This window comes from Anabrus simplex, chromosome 1 (assembly GCF_040414725.1).
Source record: "Anabrus simplex isolate iqAnaSimp1 chromosome 1, ASM4041472v1, whole genome shotgun sequence".
NCBI classification, from domain to species: domain Eukaryota; kingdom Metazoa; phylum Arthropoda; class Insecta; order Orthoptera; family Tettigoniidae; genus Anabrus; species Anabrus simplex.
Window position 1 is genome coordinate 653,193,982 of NC_090265.1, and position 27,986 is coordinate 653,221,967.

Genomic DNA, 27,986 nt, shown 5'->3' on the forward strand with positions numbered 1-27,986 from the left:
GCTGTCGTCATTGGCTGGTTTCGTACTAATGCATTCATCGCACACTTCTCCACAGTATGAAATACACTTAAAGACTGCAACAGTACATCAGTATCGGAAATGTTTGGAGCAGACAGGATGTTTATGAAACCTATTACTTTTATTAAAAGTGCCCAGCTAGGATTTATTTATCATTTATGCTCGCGCAGCTTTTTAAATTTTTTTATTTGCTGGCTGCTTTACGTCGCACCGACACAGGTTGTGTTCACAAAATACTACTCTCCAACTCCAAGTAAATTCAGAGTTCACTCTATCCGTTCACAAAAGTAAAAAGTTAACTCTACAAAGTGTTCAGAAAATGCATTCGAGTTAACTCAGAGTATACTCTTTTTACTCCGTGTAAATAGGTATATGAACTCGCGAGAGAAACTTTGCTGATTGAGGACCTGAGATACAATCTTGTTTTACCAGGAGGCGCAGCATACAATAACCTGTTGCATAAACTAAAAGAAAAAAAGAGGGACATTTGGGAAGACTTCTACTCAGCGGAGGCCATGACGGGTCGGAAATGGATGGAAACGGGCTACCAACTGAGACACATAGTTACGAGATTGCCTGTGCACGGATTCCACTTCAAGATGTGTAAAACCAAAGCTTTTCACGAACCGAACATAAACTGTGTGTGACCATGTATGTGAAAGATATATCTAGAAGTGTTCTTCGAGGTCCTATTCGGTTAGTGAATTTATTAAGGACTAACACTTACGCAGAGCGCATTAGACGCCACGCTGTTTTATCTAATTGTTATCCTCTATGGAAGTGAAACATGGACGATAACTAGCTCAGAAAGAAAGAGAATAGAAGCTTTTGAAATGTGGTGTTACAGAGAATGTTGAAGGTGAGATGGATAGATCGAATCACGAATGAAGAGATACTGAATCGAATTGGTGAGAGGAGATCGATTTGGCTAAATTTGACGAGAAGAAGAGATAGAATGATGGGACACATCTTAAGACACCCAGGACTTGTTCAGTTGGTTTTTGAAGGAACTGTAGGTGGTAAGAACGCTAGGGGTAGACCAAGGTATGAATATGACAAGCAGATTAGAGCAGATGTAGGATGCAATACTTACGTAGAAATGAAAAGGTTAGCACAGGATAGGGTGGCATGGAGAACTGCATCAAACCAGTCTATGGACTGATGACTCAAACAACAACACATCCTCTATGCACATTGTGCGCAATAAATTTATTATTAAATAGGTGGGTAGATTTAACTCGACATGCGCAGTAATGCATTCATTGGTGGCGGTGAAAAATATTGGCATGGCAATGAAATCAAATTATTTTCTAGTTGTTGACAAAGAAGGGCGTTATGTATTGAATAAAGTAGATATTTTTGTTTAAAACAGGAAAAATTACACGATTGAATTTTTATAAGCATACTCATGTTATGAATGATCAGCTTGTTACTGCTTATAATTCCTGGTCACTAATCAATATTTAATGCATTTATTTAATCTGCTGTATGTACAAAAATAAGACTTTACAAGCAAAAATACATCTTATGAATTCTCGACATCGGGTTTCTCCTTTCTTTCTTTTTTCTTTGTGTTATTTCTTTTGTCTCTTGTCTTTCACTGCCTTCTAAAATCTGCTACAAGCTGATTTATTAACCTCAACTTTCTAAGATTTCCTTGGTAAATGTATAATACGTAACTCTTTTATTTTAGATGACCTTCTGAGTGAGGCCATTTAAATATATGACCATAAATACCACACGGTGCATTTATAACTCTCACGAAACGGATCTGTACGAATCAAGTGGTCGTCGCTCAAACGATGCCTCCAAAATAGGGAAGAAAGAGCTATTGCAGAAGGTATCTTACCCAAACTTGGATTGCATGCGAAATCATCCCAACGATATACCAAACCAGTTTAATTTCCGTTCATTGTTCAATCCTGCGTTTATTTCAAATTTCTCCCATGCGAACATAACCTGTGGATCTAGAAAGGCTAGAATAGCGCTTTTTAACCAAAATGTGATCTCTTCTGTAGCTATTGTCTCATCTCTCATAACTGAGAGACCTTTCTCAGAAAGTGAATCTGCAGACTCAAATTCCAATGTTGAGCACTTCCTTCAGCTTCCCAGTGAACCAAGTCGTGAAAGACTCACAAAAAGCAGAAGAGACACTTCCGCGATGTACCACACCCCTCCCGAGCAGCGACAGTAAGAGGAAAGACCTAGCAAGGTTGATGTTGACTTACTGATTCCTGGACCTTCAGGTGTTATAAAGTTAGATAATGATTGGATTATGTGTCATATGCAAAAAATCGTATGATTATGATTCAAAACGCAAAACTGGGGCAAATTGGATTCGCCCCATTTCTCTTCGGGATGGGGAGGAGAAACTCGTTACTGACACTTGTTGTAAAGTCAACAGCGTCATATGCCCTCACTACATAGGACCACCGCGGAGAATTTTGGAATTGAATCCAGGCTTTTGGCGCGCTATCTAATGATTAGAAATTGTAAACTACCACCTCTCCTACCCTGCCGGCTAACATTCTATGATGAATTTTTTTCGACCAACGGGATTCGAACCGGTCGACTAGGGTGTCAGATCATATAGACTTTGCGCCTTAACGATCATAGCCATCAGGCGGGCTATAATATAATAAAATCTCTACTTAGTATAAAACTAAGTCCTCGATTCTGTGTGTGTTTGTCTGTGCCCTGTCTGTGACGTCTAATGATGAATCACTGGATGGATTTTGATGCGGTTTCCACCATTGTATTAAGAATTTCTTGAGAAAGGCTTATGCGTAGTAACGTTCATCTATGACCAAAAGTAGCCGAGCAGTGAAGCAAGTCGAAGAAAGAAACAGCCGTTCATGCGCCTTTTTAGCTTACGCTTGCTAAACCGTTAAAAGATAGTCTGTACTATGAGGATAAAGTCCGCTACAGCATACGTCCATCCGTCCAAGGTAACTACACTACTGTAAGGGTTTTTATGGTACAGTAACGATTTTAGTGAAGCAAGCCGAAGAAAAAACGTCCGTCTGCGACGCATATATATATATCTTACACACAACCCACTACAATTGTTTCTATGTTTGCAGAATAAACTCCGTCAGATTTCGAAACAACTTTTTAAATTTCGTTCCTTATCAAAATAAATTTATTATTCCCCTCAAGTAATTAGTGTAGAATAAAATGTAATTTACAGAATGTTATTTTCGTCCATACTTTTGAAGGTATCGTCGTTTTATTTTTTTCGCGCAATCTCCGTTCTGAACAATTCAAGTGACCTGTTTCAAGGCGACTTCCTCTTTTGGTGGGTAGGGGGAAGGGGGGTTCTTACGTCGCGAGCCAGCATTCGTTGAATATGTTACGATACAATAATTACTTGTTTTCCAGTGATTTTTCGTCATCCATATATACTCTGTGATAACCCATCATGCCGAGACGGAAAGCGAATATAGGTCGTAGTACATTGCATTTGAAAAAGTGCGTTTATCACGTAACAGTGAAACTGGCCACGTACCTAATCTACACCTGCCAAAGTTACGCAGTGGGCCGCGATTGGTAGTGAACATTTTGAAAAAAAAAAAACCCGTTTGATTTATTAAATCTACTGGCTTTGGCCCAGGAGAAACCTGCCATAGGACAGGTTCAAGTACAGTAATGAAATGGCGTATGACTTTTAGTGCCGGGAGTGTCCGAGGACATATTCGGCTCGCCAGGTGCAGGTCTTGTGATTTGACGCTTATAGGCGACCTTCGCGTCGTGATGAGGATGAAATGATGATGAAGACAACCCCTGTGCCAGCGGCATTAACCAATGATGGTTAAAATATCTGACCCTCTCGGGAATCGAACTCGGGACCGTGTGACCAAAGGCCAGCACGCTAACCATTTAGCCATGGAGCCGAATTCAAGTATAGTACTCAGCATACTCAGCAGTCGATAATGAAGCTGTTCGTTACCGTACATAATAATATTTCTAAATTACCGGTATTTACATTCTTCCGGCTTATTTAGAAAGTGGAGTTGCCTAATATGTCGCCACGTACCTAATCTACACCCGCCAAAGTAACGCAGTGGGACGCGATTGGTAGTGAAAATTTTGAAGAAGGAAAAAAAAAAAAATCCCGTTTGATTTATTCAGTCTACTAGCTGTGGCCCAGGAGAAACGGTCTGAATAACGGCAATCCCTACAGTATACTCGCTTCAAATTTGCTCTATGCTTTCAAACGAGCGCAATTCCCGGCAAGTCTACTTTGACATAAACGAAGCGCCAGGCTCAGGCACTTAACGTGGCTGGAGTTGTTCTCAGTGGAGAATGTTTTTGTCATGGACAGCTTTACGTGTCCCTTTTTCGTGTTACGTCAGAACGAAATCTTTTCGTGTTCATTACTGGAGGAAAAACTATCAATGTCTTAAACAAGCCTACCGTATTGCCAACTGCCCCCGTGTGAAGCCGTGGCGGGGTAGCTAGTAGCTATAATATAATCGTATGGCCTCAGCTACAGTGATGCAGACCTGAAGTGGTGCCTTTTAGGTAATCTGATTGTGTTGCTATCTAATAATGAAAGCGGAATTCTACTGGGAGGGATACTACGGCTGAGTTAATTTAATTTTGTCGGGTGATACTGAGTGCGCCTCCTCAGATATGTAACATGCCAACGACATGGAGTGCCAAGATTTTTGACCGCCGTTTAGGGATCGAGTCGGTGAACTTGGGACCATGAGTCGGACACTTTACCACGGATCCACCAAAGCAGTTTATTGCATACTGCAACTGTATGTTTTATCATCTCAGAGGCTGGTTGGATCCTCAAATAGTACCACCAGAAATTATGGGAAACTGGCAAAAATTGATGGCGGTGCTAAAATGAGGCGTACTAGGCAAGATGAGGAATAAGGTAGTTCGTCATTGCTTTCCTCACTGGGTCAGTATGACTGACAGTATAAGTGAAACCTTTTATAACACTCAGGCGCTCAAGTCGTGCTACGAATATCTTTACCGAGTCCATAACTGCCACACCCATAAATTAGATTCGGACTTCCGTGGAAGCTGTATTTTGCTCTGGCTGTACCAAGAGAGGTCTTTCGAGTTGACGTCTCATAGGCGACCTGCGCGTCTGTGAAGATGGGACCCTACCGACGATGAATTCTAATGCAGAAGACGGCACAAACACACCCAGCCCCCGATCGATAGAAATTAACCAATGAAAATTAAAATGCCTGCCCCGGCTGGGAATCGAATCCGGGACCACCTTGGACCAAAGGCCAACACGTTAACCATTTAGCCATGGAGCCGGACAAGAAACAATTTGCATCTGCCACGGAATGGCAACAGGCGGATACTGCGACAGAGTAAGTGAAACTAAAACGTAAAGACTGGAACCTTCATCAGTTAAAATAATTTCTTTGCAACTATTTAGATAAAATTAAATAAGTAATGTAGTACAGTGGGTCTTCTACGTCGGTGCTCAAGTTCAATTACGACTACGGCAGTTATAAATTGTATCATAATATAAATTAATAAAACATTCAAAACAGCTAAAGAGGCATAACAACGGAATTATCACCGCGATTACTGTATTAAGTGATTTTAGAAGAGCTGGTTCCCGATCTCACGTCGTAACATACGGGAAGGAGGCGTTATCTATCTTTCGGTTGTCAAGCGTTTGCGATGGGGATTTAATATGTTGAATTGTGAAAACAGGACGATGTGATGCTTCCACTTTCCGTTATCCCTCTCTATGTTATGAGGTTTAAGATATCAAAGCAAACCCTGTTGACACAAAAATGAACATAGTCCCTCGTTAACTTATTTCAAACGTATTTTAAATTAAACTTTTGCAGAATTAATTATTATTAATCGAATAACTTAATAACAATGTTCAGTTAACGAGCAGTCTTATCAGATGCCAGGGTGGCGAAATTTCGTCTCATTGGGATTCTTCAACGTGTGAGAAGCCAAGGATACTGAGTTGTCACATTTCTCCGTCTCAACCGCTGTTGAACCCAGTATCTCAGGAACAAGGCCGATTGCCGATTGCGTCACCGAGATCGCGACGAAATAAGAAAACTAGCTGCTGTTATAATTACGCAGTAAATTCCTTAATGTGTATGCAGATTCCAGATAACTAACTTGGAAAGTTAAATATTCAATAATATTAATAATAACGTTATTGGCTTTACGTCCCACTAACTACTAATAAGGTTTTGGGAGACGCCGAGGTGCCGGAATTTAGTCCCGCATGGGTTCTTGTACGTGCCAGTAAATTACCAACACGAGGCTGACGTATTTGAGCACCTTCAAATACCACCGGACTGAGCCAGGATCGAACTTGCCTAGTTGGGATCAGAAGGCCAAGGCCACAACAGTCTGTGCCACTCAGCCCGGCTTGGAAAGTTGAACTATGTAATGGTTTAATGACAATGAGTCATCACCAAGTTTCCTGTAACATTCTTAAGAACTGGTAATCGAACCTCTAAAATACGTGTTTGTATGTATTCGTAATACCATTGTGGGGATAAATTACAATGGACGTTATGTGAAGGAGCTATCAGTAAAGGATTAATGGGGAGGTAGATGTAGATTTTCAGTGAGGAAGTCGGGGGAACTTGCTTACGTTTTAAAGATTAAGTTATTCCAGGAAGATACATTTTGAGCTCTGGATACTAACTAGTTTTGTTCAGAAGCTCGCGTTTGCGAGCTTCCACTTGACGATATTGTTTTCGGTATTGTAATGAAAATCGGAAATTCACGTTGCTAACCGTATAGTTCCAAGTGTTTATCTGAAATGTGTCGCTCTTATTTCCCGTTCCGGCCTCATTTGACCAGAATTCCTTTTCAGATATTATCTTGCGTTTGTTCATGGGTATGCTCCTATTTTACTTTCGTAATGTATGCGTTATTTCTCTTTGTAACTCAGATTTAGATATTATTCAATTTCCAAGGCTTGGATTGCTTTACGCCTGATAACTTGTTCTCATCCTCCTGGTGTTAAAGAAGCAATTGGTGATTTTTGTTTCATGGGGCCATACGACGTAATTATCAACCTCAAAATGACCAATATACGGCAATCTTTCTGGAGTTCGTATCTGAATTTACGCAGGGATTTAGGATGGTGACATGATTCTTGCAGTTAGTTGCTGGAAGTGGTTCGTTTCTTTAAAGTGAAACCAAATGGCATCTAAAGTTCGATTACATTGCAAAGGATTATTTAATTCGATTTTTCCCGTTCATGGAATGGCGACGAGTGAGAGAAAGATGACGCTTGTATCGAACTGTTCACCGGGCCCACTGGTTGGTTCAGTGCGCTTATTCTGGATGAACCTTGCGCAGCGTAGTTGCCAGTACAGTTTACCGCCATTTTCTTGCATTCACTTGACGGGAAACCCTGTGGCAGCAGGCTAGGATCAAGGTAGTTTTGACGACACCTGCAGACTGATATTGGCCCTGAACACACACTAGCTTACAGCAAAAGAGAGGTTAGATTGACAACCTTTTCAGTAGGATAAGTGGAAAGGAAGTTCGTTAGTTACTGTAAATAATTTGTGTAGAAGGAGGTTATTGTCCAAAATAAGAAAATGTATATTTTCATTGTTGCCTTTAAATCTGGTTAGTAGGTTTCATAATCTTCATAATCATAATCATCCTTGCAAGATTTCGGCTACCGTTTACGTTAAAAAAGTACAGTTTTTTCTCTACATTTGCCTGACTCCATTATGCTCTTGTAATACTAGATTCCGCGTTGCCCTACTTGTAATCTGCATAGTAGAGCGATAGCATATTGCGAAGTTTTACTTAGCAGTTGGAGCGAGTGAGCCGTAACCACTTTTATAATGCTCGTTCAAGTGTATACACAATCAGTGCGTTCTTGCTCGACCACGTGCTTTTCTCGGAAGTCTGAACTCATCTAGGATGTGATATTTACAAGATCTGGGCAGGATATAACTTTCAAATTCACATTTGGTTCGATCCCCTTTAATCTCTGGTTGTTAATGTCATTTGCGTTATTCTGAGGTTGTGTATATTGTATTTTTAGATTGCATCTGGCAACAGCGTTGCAGTCTGACCGGGTTACATTAGTTGGGTGTAGTGAGTGGCAAGGCCGCGCTTGTGCTGCTATCTCTTGCGGAGGAAGCTTCGCTTCGTTCCGTTCATTTGCAGTTGAGGTGTAGTCTTGTTTAGATGTGTTGGTCGCGTGATTGTATTATCGATGCAATCGGATGCTGCAAGAAAATAAATCCAGGTATGTAGTATATTTTTCTCCGAAAACAATACGACCTAGTTATATAGGGTTGAAAATAATAGTGCTGTGTTAAAACTTCTTGGAAGTAGATGCGAAATGTTTCTTTACATTTTATCTTCGGCATGTGAGCGCGTTTTTAGTTAATTCAGGAAGTTGTTGAGGAAATATCTTCTGAAAAGCATTATGAATTTAGGAACCACGTAGGGTATAGATAGTGAAAATATTTGAATTTGTACGGTATCGGAGTAGTTATATATCGAGTCCGTCTAGGAATATACTGGTGTCAGCAAATTGCAATTTAGTGTGTACGTGATGCCACTAGGAACCGCTATGGCGAACAGGGATTGCTTTTGCGTGTCTTACGTTTTTATTTGGATGTAAAGTTGGTCTGAATCGCTGTGCACGTTTCTCATTTTGTGTTTTTACTGCATATCGTGAGGAATATATCGGCAGTATTTAGATTTCTGCCTCGCCCGTTATGCAGTATTATTGTTTCGTCGTTTACATTGAAATGTATTACAATGGTGCAATATTACAATATTTAATCGTGCATCAACATGTACATTTTTATTTGTTTAAATAGACCATAAATTCCCACCCGTTCGTAGAATGGGATCTTCCTGCTGGATTGACTCCTTGCGTCGCCGTCTACCATTCCGGCTATCGATTAATACACAATGGAGTAGGATATGGGAAAAAAAAAAGAAACGGGGAATATACTTTGATTAGAGAAGATAAATATCACTCTGTCTAGTACATATCACAGGATCGTGTTCAATAGCTAGGTCTACCTCCCCAGACGGTCTTCGTAAACGTAACTGCTGCTATCATATTTTCATATAGGCCTGGTTGCATGCCCAGTGTTGCAGCTGCCTAGATGCCGCTGCAGGGGGACATGGTTCGTCCGTGAAAGCTGGAGTTGGAGTATGTCTTTGCCCTTGTCTAGTTGCATGGATCCTTTTTGTTTGTGGGTAATGTTTCGTATGGCGAAGTTTCAGTTAATTTTTTCTAGAAGCAATGGGACTTACATTATAAGTTGTCTGGTTACGTATTACTTTTTGTTGTTGCATCTCTGTTTTGGTTACATTCATTGTTTTCTTTTTACCCCACAAATTTTCCTACAAGCCAAGCTTTAGTTTTCACCAGGTAGGCTGGCCGTAGGTCCAGCCAAATCGGCACGATTTTATATCACATAGCCGCATGGAATTTGCTGATGGTATTCCAGATATGTCATTGATGACGAGTCAATATAACAGCAGCTATTCTGTCGGTCAACACCTTGTTGGATTTCTCAGTAGTCTTCGCTTCACTAGCAGCCGGCTGAGTGGCTCAGACTGTTGAGGCTCTGGCCTTCTGACCCCAACTAGGCAGGTTCGATCCTGGCCCAGTCCGGTGGTGTTTGAAAGTGGTCATATACGTCAGCCTCGTGTCGGTAGATTGACTGACACGTACAAGAATTCCTGCGGGACAACATTCAGACACCTCGGCGTCTCTGGAAACCGTCAAAGTAGTTGTTGGGACGTACAAACAATGGCATTCTTCGCTAGCAATCATCAGTAGATCCAGGCAAATATCCATTCGTATGGCAAATACCTGCTCAGTATATGGAGCTGATATTGCTCCCACAAGCATGTTTCCTCACTGCATCTTTCTTATTCGACCTCTCTCAGCACAGCACGTCTTTTCTTCCGAACGGGACGGTATTACGGTTACGAAACAGGAGTTTTCGGGTTGCGTGCATATTTCTTTTTTCCCGTTCCCCGTGTTCTTCAAGGAGAGGTACGAGAGGACGTTTATCTCGATGCATTCTGGGGATAGTGGGTTCGAATTTCACCTTTGACGGCTCTAAAGACGGTTTCTCATTTTTACACCAGGTAAATTTCGGCGCTGTACCTTTATTTCAGCAGCTACTAGTTCTTTCCAATTCTGTGGCGTTGTAAACATCTTAAAACTGCCCTGAATGTACAGCATGCCCTTGAAATAATCACCTCGTAGCACTACAGCATAAACCAAAAACTAAATTATCCACGCTAATTGATTTATTTCATGTATGAATTATTGTAAGATGTGTTATTCTGTGGTTCAGAATGTGGTTGGTGTCTTTAATGCTCATCGTTGACTCCATGGTTGCTTGGGGCCAATTATAAGTGAACAGCACATTTGAAAATTTCATCAAATTTTACCTTCAGCCCAAAATGACCATAAGAAACTGCTGATTGAGGTACCAACTGCTTTCTTTCCTCTCGATCATGTGAACAAGCCATTTTTTTGCAGCACAGTCATTGCATTTCAAGAACTTATGTAGGGAATTTTTGAAAAATTGTTTGCAACTCTAGATGAACTGAGTCATTAGTTCATATGCCTACCAATGTTGATGTTCTTATGTTACTTGAGATGCATAGCCTAGCAACTTTAGCTCTGGAAAGTTTTTTTTTTGCTAGTGGCTTTACGTCTTACGGTGACGATGGGATGGGAAAGGGCCAGGAGTAGAAAGGAAGCGGCCGTGGCCTTAATTAATGTACAGCCCCATCATTTGCCTGGTGTGAAAATGGGGAACCGTGGAAAACAATCTTCAGGGCTGCCGACAGTGGGATTCAAACCCACTATCTCCTGGATGCAACCTCACAGCTGCGTGCCCCTGACCGCACGGTCAACTCGCCTGGTAACACTTTGGAAATGCAAAGGCATGCTGACATGGGGTGCTGGCAGGTAGCCTATCAGTTCTTTGGGTACTGTTTGCACAACCACATTTTACATAATTGACTGTCATCTTTGGAAAGATTAGTCTTAAAGGTTATCCACCACAGAATTTGGTTATTATATTAATCACCTTTTTACTTTCTAACATGGACGTAAGCTTTTCTTCAGGAAGAATCTAAAGCATTACCTGAATTATGATGTATTTGTACATTACCAAAAATAATTGGTTGAAATTACGCAGCCTTCGAGTGTAGTCTTCATAATGGTTCCAGAAGCGAGTATTATCAAGTCATCTTGGTAGCAACTCCTAGACAGATGAATAAAACATTTATATGAAACTTCTCAGTCATTCTAGAAAAACCTGACAACAGTGTTTGCATATAGTTTCTGCATTTTAGCTGTACTGCCCTTTAAATTTTCATTACCATCTGAAAGGAATATCAGCATCAGACATGCGAACATTCCCTCCCCATTTGAGAGGAGACAAGTTTTTCGTCCTTTCTCTCGCTCTGCAGATTGCAGAGAGCCATTTCCCAATTTTTATAGATCACTGAAATCACATTAGGGAGAGGGTATAGTTTATTGTAATCCTTCCTCATATTTAGAAACATGCAGTTTACAAAAATATAAGTTAAAGCTTAATTTAAAAACACGCAGTAGAGAATAAAGTGTCAGGAGAACATCATTAACCTAAATTTAATACTTGGTTCGAAATTGTCAGAAACTGTTAGTCAGCTATCAGACAGATGCGCACATTCAAATTCGCATTCGTAGTAGCGTTCATCATAGTTCCTGACTGGTAATGTGGTGTTCGTACAAGGTTTTCAAACTGTTGGAAACCATCAGCAAACCGTGTGAACAGTTTCTGATCTTGGACGAAAAACTTTCAGTCAGCGAGTCAGAATATGTGTGTGCGAGCGTATACCCTGTGCCATCTGTGTTGGTTTCATAACTGACCTGAGAGTTATTTCATGTCTGTGATTAGTTGCTCAAGTAACCTACAAAATAAGTAAAATTTACCAGATATACAAATAAAAATATAACCCTACATTTGTATTTAAGAATATACATTTTAGACTTCCAACTAATACTATTTAGCCATTCAAGTCATCCATTTTCAAACCTTAAGTTTAAAAAAAAATCCAAATATCTGAAGCTCACATATACAAAAGACTTTGGCTCTAAACAGCTGGCAGTCTCCAGCCACTTACGTTCGTAGTGGAAATTAGTTGTCACGTTTCAAACTAGTTGCCAACCGCGCATGCACATATGGGCGATAAATCAAACTATCACAGATTCGTTCTGTGAACAAACTTATTGAACACAGAAAGAATTGCCTGACACTATCTCCCAATTTTGACAGCAAATTTAGTATTCTTGTGTAATGAAATTTGCATGCTGCTTATTGTTTCAGTATCAGGGGAGAATAGCAGTGTTTAGTGGGCATTGTCAGTACAGGCAGATGATATCAGTTGGTGGTGTTCTTAATTATGACAGAATCTCAAATGCATTGCTTCTTGCTTTAGTATTTTAACGTAGCAGTGCACACAGTGAGACCATTGTTTGCTCGGTTAGAATGACAGAAACACGGTTCAGACCATTGCTTCCTACCTTAAAATTTGTTCAGCAAGGTTTTGTCCAAAAAAAGTTCAGAGTTTCTGAAAAGGCCTAAGATAGTTATGATGAGTTGTATATATTATGCACAGGTATTAGTAGTATTTTAGTACTTATGTTGAACTGATGCGTTACATCATCATTACAGGTTGTGGCTAGTTATATCATCGTTACTGGTCATGATATGTAAAAATTTGAATTTTGCAAATTGGCATATCTGCAGCAGCGATGATCTGAAGTGTGTTTAAGCAGTCAGCCCACATTGGAGATAGGCCTATATATAGGACTTGATTCCCGTAGAGGACCTGAAATATTTGTCCCAAATGAGTAAATTGATGGCCAGACAGGCATCAATTTTTGGTAATGAGACAGTCTCTCATAGTGCATCGGCACTGCCGGTGGCTCCAAATAGCCTATGCACTGGCCTCCATGGTATGCGCTAGCCATGTGTCTCGGTGAGTGTGCTATTTACCAACTGATGGGCCCGACTTAGCACACTGGGGCGAAATGCTGGCAACCAGGAATGAGTTAGCTGGAAAATTTATAATGTCCAATTACGGACCATTTATATTGGCATGGGCCTAGGCTGTATAGTCGTAGTGTGAAACCTAACACCACAAAGCAACATATGATTGCATATTTATGGGAGAATTATCTGTACATTGTTTTACATAGTCATTGCTTTAAAAATACAGGAAAACATCCATTAACTGAACTGTTGTTTTAACAGATTTTTTATAATTTGAAAGTTGCACTGTGTTTGTTAAATTAAAACATATGTACTGTATACAGTACGCTCGTGTTATAGATTATTTTCAATTTCAACTGCTTGGGGCAAAATATATGCTATCCAGTCTGTTGTCAGATTGCATTACATTTTGTGGAACAAAATAAGTTGTCACTGGCAGATATCCTCCTCATAAAAGGATGGCATGACAAAAATTGAATTTGAACAAAAAACAAAAGAAAATTTTTGGATCTTTGCATAAAGAAGTATTGAATAATTATCATTTAGTATCAACTAAATTCATTATATCAACAGCTTAAAAAATAGGTATGCATCAGGTTTTTAAGGAACTGTTAACTTTTGAGCTAGTTTAAACTCTTAAAGTGGGTATACATGTATTATACAAAAATTTGCATATTCATAATGGTATCAGTCCTGTTTATTTTGATTCACCCTGCAGTTCACTGTTGAAACAATTTCTTATAAAGTAACATTGACTTTCTTGTTAAAAGAGTTGTTAAAATTATTCTTTAAATTTTACTTCTACTGTTAACATGACTTTAATACTTTCAGCGAACTACTATGTGCTGGAATCTCATCAATAGCCTTCCTCCACCACGTGCATCTGGACCTGAGGAGGACAGAAAACGTGCGGACCATGATGCAGCTGCTGCTGCTGCTCACCAACAACGCTTGTTGGTGTCTGAACGCTTACGCCAAGAAAATAGGGACAGGCAGTCGTATTATCCACCTGGGGTATGTTTCCTTAGTACCTCCCAATTAGCTTAGCTTCAACATACTGTAATGCCGGGCTGAGTGGCTCAGGCATTTGAGGCTCTGGCCTTCTGACCCTAGCTTGGCAGGTTCAATCCTGACTCAGTCTGGTGGTATTTGAAGATGCTCAAATATGTCAGCCTTGTGTCGGTAGATTTATTAACATTACATACTGTAAGGTTAACAGTAAATTGAAGTGTTGTTTTTGGAGTATTTATTATGTCATGAAGTATGATAGTATGGTTGCATAGTTGATCAGTGAAAGTATATTTTTTGGGCGAGCTCACATTTTCAGGTGTAGTTCTTACTGGGATGTGAACTCCACAGTTGAGTTATTGTCTCAGTGAGGTACCGTATAATCCTGAATACCACCCGCCACTGAATAAGACCCGCACCCTAAATTCGAGACGGCAAAATACAAAAAAAATAAAAAATAAAGTAACTTGCATACCTATTTAATTTTCTTAAAATATACCACAAATATAAATTCAAACAGCTTACAAATAATACAATCATCACAAATCGTAAATAAAATCGGTCCAATATTCTGATCATTCACAATTCACGGTCATCCGAAGTTTCACCCTAGGAACTTTCGTCCCTGGCATCTTTTCACGAATAGTCCAAACTACCGTCCGCTGAATATAAAATTCCACATTGGACACTAGATCGTTGGGAATGCGCGCCCATGCATGTCTTGATCCAACTAGATATTAGTCCCATTTCAGGCCTCTTCACTCGTCCATTTGGTGTTAACACGTGATCACCATCAGACATCCATTCGGTGTACAGTGTACATTGCAGTTTTGAAAGGCCGGTTCACGTACACATCCAACTGCTGTAGAATAGAAACAAGTCCTCCGGGAATTATCGCAAGATGTATATAGGAAAATTGTTAATATTTATTTCCACGTATTCAATAAATATAAATATTTTCCTATATACATTTTATGACACTTTAAATACGGACGAAAAATGAATTTCATCACTTGTAATTATCGCAAGATCGGTTCTTCCTTTCATCATATCTTTTACGGTGTCAGTTGTATGTCCTTGGTAACTGTCCAACACAAGTATGTTTCGTTTTTGTAACAGAGCTCCCGGGCGACGTTGCCAAACACACTTCGCCCAGTCCTCAGCTAACGCACTGTCCATCCAGCCGGACTAGTGTTCTAACAATAACACCGGATGGCAAGTTTCCTTTCGGAAGTGTTTTCCTTTTCAGAACCACATATGGAGGGAATTTAGTTCCATCCGCTAATACGCACAACATTATAACCAAACAACTTTTCGTTACCACCTATTCTGATGGTTACACTTTTAGAACGCTTCGTATCCTCTGTATTTTCCAACGGCATTTCAAAATAAACTGGTGTCTGGTCAGCATTCCCAATTTGCGATAGCAAATAAGAATTTTGCTTCCTCAAATGAATAATATGGCGCTGAAAGGCCGTTAATTTTTCTTCATATGCCCCAGGGAGACATTGTTCAATAGACGTACATCTCCGAATGCACAATCCCTTCCTCTGATAGAAATTTCGGATCCATCCGCGGCTTGCAGTAAAACCTTGTGTTTTGAGATCTCTAGTGCTTTCAGTTGACACATTTCACTAGAAACCACCCCGGTGAAAGTCTAATGGGGCTTATGGTTCCAATCTGTAGCTAGCTTCAGGTAGTTTCCGTCCCCGATTTTAGATGGCGCTGGAGGTCATTCACAACGTGTAGATAGATGTAGACAGGTTCTGTAAATGGTATGCAAGTAGGCATGAAATTAGCAATATTAATAATTAAAGGCAGTTTGCCTCGAAGTGAAGTATTTAAAGTTTAACCTCAATCAGTGGGCACTTCTGACAAAGAATTAGTCGTATCACATGAAGTATTATGGAGACTATATTGTTGGATTGCATTGAATCTGACTACCCAATTGATTTTGAGCGACAATTCCAAGTGGCCATGTGCTTGTGCTGTAAAACTTTGTTCCTTGTGCTTCTTTATTAGAAATATATCTTTGCCAGTCCCCCTGAAATCCTGTATTTCCTGTTTGAGTACACCTCAGGGGCTGAGCTCAAAGCTGAATGGTTGTATTAATGTAGATCTATATATTTCCTGTCTCAGTGCATTTTATTCTGTTATCTTTATTTTTTTATGTGGTACTTGGATATTGATGTGATACCCCATTCTCTTGCATATGGTTGCATACGATGTGCTCTGCTGTCTTGCTTTTGAATGGATTTCTTATATCAGCTTTGTGTTAATGTGTCATTCATTCATTTGAAGTTAAAGATGCTTTCAGGTGAGAGGTTATGTTCTTATTAACATAGTATGCCATACGAACTAGGGGTATCAGATCATTATTTACAACATAGTAAGTACTTGGAAATAAAAATATATGAATTACAATGTTTTGGGCATGGTAGTAGAACTGTATTATAATCAACAGGGGTAGGGTGAGGGGCAAGGGAAAGGAGGGGAGAGGGGAGCTGTAAGCATAACTGGATGTGCGTCATTGCGCCGGATGTTACTTCGCTGCGCTTCGCAGAAAGGTATTGCACAAAATGCCCACTCTGGCGCTATCTCTGATCGGGGACTGAAAGTACTAGCGTCTAGTGGCGTGGTACTGAAATTCATTATTGAGTTACATCCCTATTCTATCCTCTTTGCTAGAAACACCATATCCTAACTCACGTTTTTCTGTCACAAATTTGTGGAGTTGTTCTTCAATTTCCGGAAACACGGCACTGCCCGTGGAATGCTCTGCGATCGCCGCTACTTTCTAGAAGTTTTTCCTTCCACCAATCACGAATATAAGATTCATCAATATTCTACTTTCTGCCAATGGCACGATTTCCGTATATTTCAGCTTCGCTTACAAGTTTCTCACGCACATTTAATGACCGCAGACGCCGTTTTGAATCCATTACTTACTATCGAAACAGCACTTTCACAGGACAGATACGGAACTCGAATGTGAGCGAGGTAGACTTTCGTAACAAACAGTCTCGACTCTCGCAAAGTACGATATCCCTAGAGATCAGCTATTCGTGCACCCAGCATGCCAGCAACACTTGTGAAAAAATGACGATCGAGCATCCGCAGCAGCGGCTTTCATACTTGCCGCATATTCACTCATGTTCTTTGATTTACCGTATTTCATTACCTTACCATTTCACGTTTACATGCCACTGTAACCATATTGAGAAAAAAATCAATCTTTTTTTCTAGAACGCAACTAGAACTTGTGAAAGTTTAGATTTTATAATTCCACCTTTACAATACTGTAATTGTCTTTATTACAAAGATTACATTAAATTACACTCGTGAAACATGTTTCGTCCTCTTATAGGACATCTTCAGTCATAAATACAAATACATAACATTAAAATAAGTAAATGCAAAGTCTTTGTATACTGTGACGCGGCGTGATAGCGTCTTGTCAATCTTCAGTGTTAAAATGGTGCGGTGTGAACATGATGAAGCATGAAAGTCCAATTAAAATCATATGTAAAAACTGTTGTTCAAAACAACTTGTCAATTATAAAACTCCGTACCAAGGTGTAAGAAGCTAGTACCTAAAAATTTTTTCTTTACTTTTGAATCGAAATGCCCTTCCATAACGCTGGATGTTTTTCTGTTACTCCTTGGCCTATATTCTTTACCTGGAGTCATAGTAGGCCAGAACATGTAATGGATTTTCTTGAATAGACAGTCTAGATGGTAAATATTGTCTTTTTCACATGGTAAGATGTTTTCAATTTAATTGGTTTATATGTTTTTTTTATGGGGTTGTTAGTGTTCTGAATTTCACCATGGTCACTGCATATAGCTGCTTTTACTGGTGTCTGACTCCCTCTCTTTTAGCCATTATCCTGTAGGTTCAGCTTGGTAGCATTGTTCAACTACGTGAATTAACCAATAACTTTGAAAGAAATTGTAAATTGTATTGATAGATATTAAGCGAGAAATGTGTTGACTCTTCTAGTCGGTCTTAATAATATCATTATTCTTCTTCTACACAGGTGCAGCGTCAGCCGGCTGTGAGTAAAGGAGAGTATCCACCACCAGCTCACAGCAGAGTCACCGGAGTGAAATCGGAAAAGGCTTCCTCTGGGCACACAGCATTACCGAAGGCAGAACCAAATATAAATTTATTTAGTTATCCAGCATATCAACCGCAAGGATTTCTATCTCACGATACCAGCAAGGTCAAACCTGAACCATTAAAAGGTTCCTCTTCTAGTTTGTCTACGCTAATGGGTGGAAAAAGTGTTGGTGCATCAATGGGACTTGATAGAGACAGAGAAATGTTGCCAAATCCACCCCCACTTATGAGTGATCTCAAAAACTCTGTTATTGTTAAGAACGAGGGGAAAAGTCCCCACCACCACGATTCTTCAAAGGTGCCACCATCACATTCCCCAAGTCCGAAACTTAGGGTCGGTGACATGATTTCTTCTCAGTCATCTCACTATCTCCCAGCTACATCTTTGTCGCAACATAAATCTGGTGCAGTGTATGAATACCGCAGTCCCAGCCAGTCTCCTCATCATCTTGCTGCTCGTCACACACCTAGTCCACATCATAGTATAGGCATGGAACCACAGAATCTAGCCAGCGTGGGGAAAGTTCATCAAAGAACGCCGAGTCAGCAGTCAAGTCCGCACGGTCATCCACATCGACAGTCTCCCCATCATATTCAACAGCAGCCTCCACATCCATCTCCTCCTGATCAAAGGTATTCAGGAAGTGGAACACCTGGATCTTTGGCATATGGAAAAGGTGCAACTGTAAGTTCGTATCCCTATCCTGCTCCAACTGGTCTCGTTACGACCGCTCCTCATTACGCCGGTGGCAGTGTAACGGCTGGTCCAAAACCAAAAGTGAGTAGTCCAGCACCTCCACATATCTATGGCCAACCCGGTACAGGGCTAGCGAAAGGCATTACCACTGGAACTCCTGTGTGTCGTGCTCAAGACTCTAACGTGAACTCCTGTCCTTTGCCCCTAACTTCTAAAGCGCCACTTACATCATCGGTATCACCTTCTCCCTATCAGCAGATGTCGCATCATCATCCAACTCCCCAACAGGCCAGTACTGGTCCTCCTCCACCCGCACACAGTAGCCGTACGAGTGTGGTTGGGGAACACAGAGGCATGTATGACCTGAGAGTTTATCCTGGAGCAGGCATAGTAGGTGGTCCAGGAAGTAAATCACAACTCCAAGGCTCCTCCCCTCCTGCTTCTGCTGCACCTTTACCCACATCCCGCACATCTCCTTTGCCCTTGCAGATGCATCACCCTCTTCCTGTTCACCATTCTAATATGGCTTCTGTGTATCAAACACAGACCCAACCTCTCGATTTAGGTGTATCTTCCGATAGAAGTGGTAGTCGAGACGAGATGCCTGGCTCTCCCAAACGTAAGGGTGTTCCAATGCATCATAGTCCTGGAGGTGTGACTAGCATGGATGCAAGCAAGAAGCGTCGCAGTGAACCTAACGTTTCTCAACATCAAACATCTCAGCAAAATGTACAAACACTTTCTCAACCACTATTGGCTCGAGTTAGTGAACCAAGTCCTTTAATTGCTAGTGCTGCCACTACAATAACTACAGTAGTAAATACTGCTGCGTATTGCACACCGGCTATGACCATGATGGTACCTGTTCCTCACGAAACAACTGCTACAACAACATTGACTACAAGCCCTTATCCTGTTCCTGCAAGGACGGGTTCAGCCGATGGTTCCAGACCGAGCAGTGCGGGCAGTGGGTCGGGAAGTGCTTCGCTCTTTCCTGTGGGCAATAATGTTTCTCAGCAGCAGCACAGTCCTGCACCTCTTGCCCCTCCTGCAAGCTGTAGTAGCCCTGGTTTAATGTTACAACAAAGTACTAATGTATCCAACACTCCTGTAAAACCTCCTAGCAGTGCAGATTCTGAGAAGTCTAATAGCCCTGGACCAGCACGTCCCACTACTGCAAGCAGTTATCCTGTTCATAAATTAAAGAAAGCTTGGCTTCAGAGGCATTCTGGGGAAGATGGGGTTGGAAGCACAGCAGGTGTTGTGGGCAGTGGGAGTTGTGTTACACTCCCTCTGACACTATCAAATTCAGGAAATGGTAACTCCTCTGGAGGGAGTAAAGACAGTATAAATAGTAGCAGTACAAATTCATTGTCATCCCTTCAAAATATTGGTTCTATGGCTGTTTCAAGTATTCCTAAAGGGAAACAGGGACCTGTTGGGGCAAAATCCAACAATCGAAAAGGTGCTAGCGGCAAAGAGTCAGGTGTGTTAGTTACTATTAATGGTCATGCTTCAGATTCCAAGATAACACTTGATGATTCTACTAGCTCCGATCCTGAGCGTGAAATCAAGTCTCCTCCGAAACGAAAACCCAAGCTGAAGCGTAAGAAGAATGCAAGGAAAGCTCTTGTAGAAGAACTAAAGAAAAAAAAAGGACCCGCAGCAGCAGTTGCTAGTGAAAGTGGTAGTGAGAGTGAAAAAGAGAGCTGTAGTGAGAAGGACTCGGACAGTGGAGCAAGCACAAACCAGAGTACTTTAGGTAAAAAGACTGCTAATGGAAGTGGAGGGAACACTGGTGCAGGTAGTGGCACCAGTGGTAAGGAGCCCCGCAAACGAGGACGAAGACCAAAATCATCAAAAAACGATCGAGGCGAGGAGCCGCGGCAAAAAAAGTCTCGCGATGATCCGCCGGCTCCGCAGCGCAATCCATTTCGCAAGCCCCCAATTAGTCAACTGAAGAAGACTGGTGAAAGCTTCCTGCAGGATGGTCCCTGCCATGAGGTTGCCCCCAAACTTGCCAAGTGTCGTGAATGCAGATGGACTCCAAACCAACGTTCCCGGAACCAGCCCAACATCTTCTGCAGATTTTATGCCTTCAGACGTCTGAGGTATACCAAGAATGGTCAACTTGCCATTGCTGGGTTTTCTGATCCGCATAAGGATGCATCCGAGGTACGTCATGATTTTGAATAGTGTTGTTCTTACGTAATTATTTTGTGGTATTTTGCTTTGGTTTTATGTATTTCAACTTATTCATCTAGTCTCATTTACAGGAAGACTTAAAGTTATGGCTACCCCGTCCTGATAGTCCGCCAGCAGATCTAGATATTCAAATGTCCAGATTCCTTTTGAGCCAAGTTGGAGATCAGTTTTGTGACCTCCTCAAGCAAGAAGAGGAATCTGTATCAATACACATGTCGGAAGGTTGGTGTGTTATGGAAGTTTTGTTGTGATCTTGTGATCTGCGCATGCCACAGAATTGCATTTAGCGAATAATTTAAGCCATTGCTGGACAAGTGGCAGCTGTGTTAAAATAGTTGTCATGTAACACATTACGTGATTGTCCCTATTAAGTCTTTCGAATGAAAGTAATAATTTTTGATAGGCAGCTGCCAGCACAGCAACATGCTGAGCGATTTGATAATTGTCTATATTGTTAAATCAAAAGCAAAATAAACAGTATTTCCCTTTATCCAAATGCAACAAGGTTGGGCCAATTAAGTTTTATGCTATCACTCTAGCACTTACGTTTCCTGAGGTACACTGTCATTTCAGTACAGGTTTTGTTGCTTTGTGATGTTACTAAATAAGACCTTTAATTGGGACTGTCCCTTGATTTGTTTTTCCATATCCATTCTTTCTTCAGACATTGTTTAATATGTGCAGAAGGTTTCGAGTACTGTTCATTCCCTGCCAACTGTGGTAGTTCAGTTCAGCTTGTTACCACCAAATAACTTGGTTAGTCATTGGTCTTATGTTCCCGAAGGAATTTTTGATCCCAGTCAAGGTTAGTACCATTTTAAGGAGTTCAGTGACTTTTGTTGGGCTTGGCTTTTGGCAAATGAAAGAACTTCTGAAGAAGAAAAAATGGTACTTTCGATTGTTCGAGAGTTAGGAGTTTGCATAGATGTTGCATGGGTAAATTTTTTTGTCGTTCTGCTGTTTTCCCCTCTTTTATTTTATATTTTTTTCATGTATCTTCAATGTTCTCCCCGGAAATTTTCATCAGCGCGTGGCAGGAATGAGTTGCCAGATGGGGAATGCTATGTAAAGAATGAATATGATAAAATTTCAATTTATTATCCTCAGGGCATTAATAATAATCATCATGATCGTATGACCTTTGCTACAATGTGCGAGCATTTTAATTTGACGCCATCTGGCTACTTGCTGGCGAACTTTTGACATTCCTTTTAACTCTAGGCCTTCTGCATGCCAGAGTAAACGAAATTTCTCTTGGGCGTCTATGACTGAGTTTTAGTGAATTTTATCGTCTATGTCTTGGGATAAATAAATAATAAAATAATATGTCTTGGGATCCGGAGACTGACACTCTACCACTGATACAAAGAGGGCATTCACGGTAATATCAGACAGGTAAACATTAACAGCAAATTTGAACTGTTGGCGTGTTATCATGAACAAGACGTACAGAGTTCAGTGAAACCTCGTTAGTGCATTCCTCATTTTCATGTTTTCCTGCTTAGCACGTCGTAAATTCAAAGTCCCAATTCTCAATGTATTAAATCTATATAAAAATACCTCACTTATCACGTCACGAATTATTGCTATTACCACTTAGTAGGATACATTTTCCCTAGCACTGAAAATGTTATGTCATCTCTTGTGGAAGGAACGTGATTTCCAACTCGGATAAGAGCCCTCGCCGCAGTTGCGTGATAACTGGAAAAGGCCTCGAATTCTTGAACTTCACAGGATAAATTTCACCTTTGGGAAGCAAGCCATTAGACTCAGAAATGCTCAGTTTTGCTTGCCGGTTAGCAATGAAACTGCTGAATAACACAATGAGCATGTTTGTGCTTGTATTTTGCATTCCATTCAGAAGTTAGAAATGTATTTCGCGTTTAGTGGTACAGTGACTGGTAGCAAACATGTGGAATGTAATCGTGTGAAGTTGACCACATTTGTCTTTGTGATAGCCTAGTTATGGATACGGAAAATGTCATACAATTCCTTACCAATGAGGACAAAAGTTTGCCGGCAAGCCGACTGGCATCTACATCGTTAAGCGCGCAGAGCTGGCGGAATGTTGAAACTCGCACCTTCCAGTTTTGACTCGATTATTCGAATCAATTTTAGTCAGCCGAAGTTTAGTTCGTTTCAAAACGGCGGCCAAAGTAATTCTGTTGCAGTCTCGCATGGCCATGTAAGTGTGTGACCAGAAAAATGTGTAATAACCCATTGGTCTTAAATAAAAGCCTTTTTCTAACATTTTTTTAGAAAGAGTGTGATCTGCAATAATACTTATTATCATGAGAATTGTCTTGCAATTTTTATGGGTCTTGTTCAAATGTTTTCATATTTGTTTGATGTTTTCAACACTTTTCAGTGTACAAATATTATGTTATAAGCCTTAGGGGAATAAGTTCTCATCTTTGCTCTCGTGCTTTTTCTCCTCTTTAATACTCCTTTCTCATCGAGTTGCACTGTACCCGTGGATATAAGACATAAAATCCCCTTATGCCGAAAAAATCTTATCTAGTGTTTTCATGTGTGTTGGAAAGTTTTTATTTGTGTATTCAGTAGTGCGTTTTCTCGCTTAACACGTTCATTTTTCTTGCTCCCTGTACAAAACTTCTTAAGGAAGTTTCAATGTATTTTGAACTTCTAGCTTTCTACTGCTTGTTCATAACTTTGTAACAGTGGGACTTAACCACTCCGTTGCTGTGGAGCGTCATAAAAGTTTGTGTTGTCATGCGGAATATATTGCTCGCATGTAATTCCACGCCAATCCACACATCACTCATACACGGCACTATAGTTGAGCTAAACGTTTAAATTCTGATGTAATTGATACAGTTATGCTGACATAATGATTTATTATTGAAATTTTATCATAAGTCAGAGAGCTTATATGATAAAGTACCCAAGAGTACGAAATTAACATTATATAAAGAGTGTTTCATACCAGTGTAACAAAAGGACTAGAAACGCTGGTAACTGATAAAAGACAAGATAGTAAGATCCAAACAGTAAAAATGAAATTTTTAAGAACATTGGTTGAAAAGACAAGAAGAGATAGAATTCAGAATATTAAAATCAGAGAAGAGCTAAATATAGAATCATTAGTACAGAACATACAGAAAGCAAGACAGATGGTTCGGACATGTAAAAGGAATGGGAAAGGAACCAGTTGGAAGACCGAGAAGGTGGATGGATCAGATTTGGAGGGACATTAGATAATCTGGATTGGATGTGGCGGAAGTAATGGAGTAGGAAAAGTGGAAGGACAGACAGGAGTGGAGGCTGCTTGTTAACCACACCCGGGCGACTGGAATGGGACATTGATTATTATTATTATTATTATTATTATTATTATTATTATTATTATTGAAATACAGTTTTAAAGTATTTATGTTCTAATTTGGAGCATCCAATGACTCAAACATGTATTAACCCTACCCTGCATGATCTCTTATTTTCTCTTTATTTTAACCTAGACATGCATAATCTAATCCAGAGTAAGGGAATAGTTTACAAGTTCTTAAAGTGGTTTTGAGAGAGTTATAGCATGAAAACCCACATACGACTAATTAGTCCCACCATGCACAGACGACATATTTGTTTTCAAGGTCCATTTCTCATTTTCAGTTTCATCACTTGAGATGAAAGTTCTCTATTCCTCTCCACAAACCATGTGTTCTTTATTATCAGGTCATGTAAAGGCAGTTTTGAATTAAGAGTCTGAATTTCTGTAATGGGACCGACATTGTTCTTAGATATCTTTCTAAAAGTGTTTTTTTGAGAGTCCACCTTTTCATTACATTGTTTTTTATTAATTTACATAAATATTTTTCATTATTCTTATGTCTTAACTCTTTCGCTGTGCTATTTTTCAACAGAACACTTAAAGAAAAATGTAATTATTTTTTCATTTTCCAAATGAACTGAAACTTTATTTTTTTTCAAGGTCAGTGACATTCAACACCATTGCACCATTTTTTAACTCAACTTTCGCAAACTAGCAGTGACATTTGACCTTGAAACACACATTACTGTGATACATCTCCGAACACGGAACTGGACACATTGCAGGCTGTCCTGGGCATTTCTTACAAAAAAATACTGTCTGTTTTCTCTTGCACAGTCCCTTTCTTTTCTTTGAACATTTTTCTGGTAATATGGAACAAGCAACACAATTATGTTTGCAACTCTTGTCCTGCTGCTCCCCAAGAAAGTGCCTCTCCGTCAGGCGCGCTTGAGGTATGTAATCGGAAGTTCTTCCTCGTTTCGCTGGCTGACTTCGCTGATACTCTCGTAGAAGTCCCATTATGGCAGAATTTCTGAAGTCAGGAGCACTAATTGGCTTTTTTTTAAAGCTGTGTTATTAAATGGGCCTTTATTGAAGAAGCGCGCGGAAATTATAGCAGGAAAGTACCAAGTAGACAAAAGTCGACTTGCGCAGCGAAAGTGTTTCTTGTACACCCTCTCCTTTACATCCTTAATACAATCTCTAAATACTCATAACAATGTGAAGAGATCTGAATATTTATGCCACTAATGTAATTACCCCAATGAAGATCATTCCTTCGCTCTCCTTGCTCTTTCTGTCCCATTGTACATACAGCAGTCCCATTGAGGTACATTCTTCTTGTCAACATGGTAATTAAAACTGAAGGGACTTTTCGTATTGGTGAAACTTGCAACCTTTTCACCCTTTTTTATCAGCATACCATTGTCTGCCATCTATTTCACAACTTCGTCAAAGTCGTCTTGGAGTTTCTGACAATCCTGTAACTTACTTATTGCTCTATACATTATAAAATTGTGCCCCTTCCATTAACCCTTTCCGGCCCTTAGCGCCCGACTGTTCATTTAGCCTTCCGGTCCTTAGCGCCCGAAAGCGCCCGGCTGCATTATCTGCATTCGTCTGCGATCTGTGAGATAGTTTTTTATTTTTCTCTTCAGTGAAGTGTTTATAAGGCATTTATGAACACGCAGTGCAATCTACAAGTCTTAGGAAATAAAGGAAGAGCGATAATCTGTCTTGACGTTGCCTAGGCAACGGTCTTGAACTTCCCCGAGCGCGGGTCAGCTGTTTCGTTCGTGAACATGGCGAGATTGAATATCGCGTATATTGAAACTGAGCTGAATATGGGCGAAAAAAGTGACACAGAATCCTTGACTAGGGGTGCAGGTGAATTTTTAATGAGTGAATAATATATCAACGAAGATAATTTTAGTGATAACAGTGATATGAATGAAATGAATATCGATAACTCGGACCTGATGGCGATGCCACGGCAATTCAGGTAACAAATATTACGTTTCGTTACTCCGAATGATTAAATGGATGATGTTGAACCTGCGCATAATTCGGAAAGAGTATTAGGGGAAATATTGTTTTTTTTTTATGTATGTTAGGAGGAGAAAAAACTATTCAGTGAAATAGCCTATTACGCATATAACATTGTAGCATTCAAACAGTCGCATTGCGGTAAAATAAAAACAGAATGGGAAGACACTTGCCCAGATGAAATAAAATCTTATATACATGGGCATCATTCTACTTCCAGAAGCATGTGATTATTGGATTTGAGGGATTCAGACAACATAGGAATGTGACAAATGCAGACACTCTGTGTCGAGTATCACCAGGAGGGGGGGGGCTGAAGAACACATTATGACTCAATAGTGATGGTATATTGTCTAATGTTAATTGAAAATTTGAATTCATTGTGATCAATAGTTTTTACTGTATTTAACTTTATCTGAAACAATACGGACCGTTTCAGTTTTTGCTAAATAAGAGGTTGAAACCTGGGGATAAGCGGAGTGAAAATGCGGGCGGGAAAGGGTTAAGTAGCTTTCTGCTTCTTATTCAGTTAAACTAATTTTCAGTGTGGCTTACATTACATTTATGCAGTGCTTTCTTTTTATTCTAAGGCAAAAGGTGACTGTACTTGCCGAAATTTCTTCATAAACTGAATCTAAAACTTTGTTCATATCTTCAAATATACTGTGATGTACCACTTTTAAAGGTACTGATTTTACTACTCGCCCACTCTGAAGATATTTTCACATCCATTTAGTTTTTTGCTCCTTAAGTTGTAAAATATTTGCACACCTTACAACCTAGCATTATATTTTTTGCAGGTCAGAATCATTTCCCTCTTGAACTGCAGTAAGTCTATTGTTACTTGCAATGTTTTCTTCACATTTACTTAATTCGCCGATACAAAATAGTGGGGTATTATATTCATTTCACTATAACTTGTGAAACAAGTGCATTCATTGCTCTGATTGACTCGCTTGCCTTGGCAGGAAAAGAACCCACAAGTGTTTTATCCTTTTGAAATTATGTAAAAACAATGAAAGCAGTGAAATTTAAAAATACATTAACCCCAGATTAACTATGGTTGTTGACTATTTACTAGTTATTTGCTGCTACGTTGACATTAATGGCACTTGGTGCGATACGGATGCCGATATATGGTCCTTGACAAGAACATTTTTTTGCCGGAAGGTGAGTAAACCTAATTGGTTGTATTCCAGTAACCAAAAATGTGGAAGGATAAGAAAGAGCAAGACATACATGATTTCTTTCTTTAACTTGCGATATGACACAACATAGTTAATAGGACAAGCAGTAGAATGGCAGTTTACAGAAACTTCAATCCTGTACTTTTGCGCATTATATCTATAGAAACGAGACAAAAACCATACACGAACACTTCATCGGAAATGGAATAGGAATATACCAATTCGGTACCGCCACCAGAAAAGCACTGCATTTATTTAATGGGCATTGTGGTATGGTAACATTGACATTCCACACCACCACCTCAACAACATTGCTTTGAGGAAAGATCAGCGTTTGTTTGGTTATGATTGATGTATGAAAGCGTATAACATGTGATTCTGCAAGTAAGACTGTGAA

At 40.0% G+C, this 27,986-nt stretch overlaps 1 protein-coding gene across 1 annotated transcript in view; it reads left to right on the forward strand.

The window, feature by feature from the left end:
* Window positions 1–27,986, forward strand: part of Kdm3 (Lysine demethylase 3) — a 294,533-nt gene that overhangs the window by 241,921 nt on the left and 24,626 nt on the right. The window contains exons 7-9 of the mRNA XM_068229839.1: window positions 13,866–14,048; window positions 18,083–21,037; window positions 21,139–21,289. Of these exons, the coding sequence (XP_068085940.1) occupies window positions 13,866–14,048; window positions 18,083–21,037; window positions 21,139–21,289 (3,289 nt within the window). The remainder of the gene's footprint in view (window positions 1–13,865; window positions 14,049–18,082; window positions 21,038–21,138; window positions 21,290–27,986) is intronic.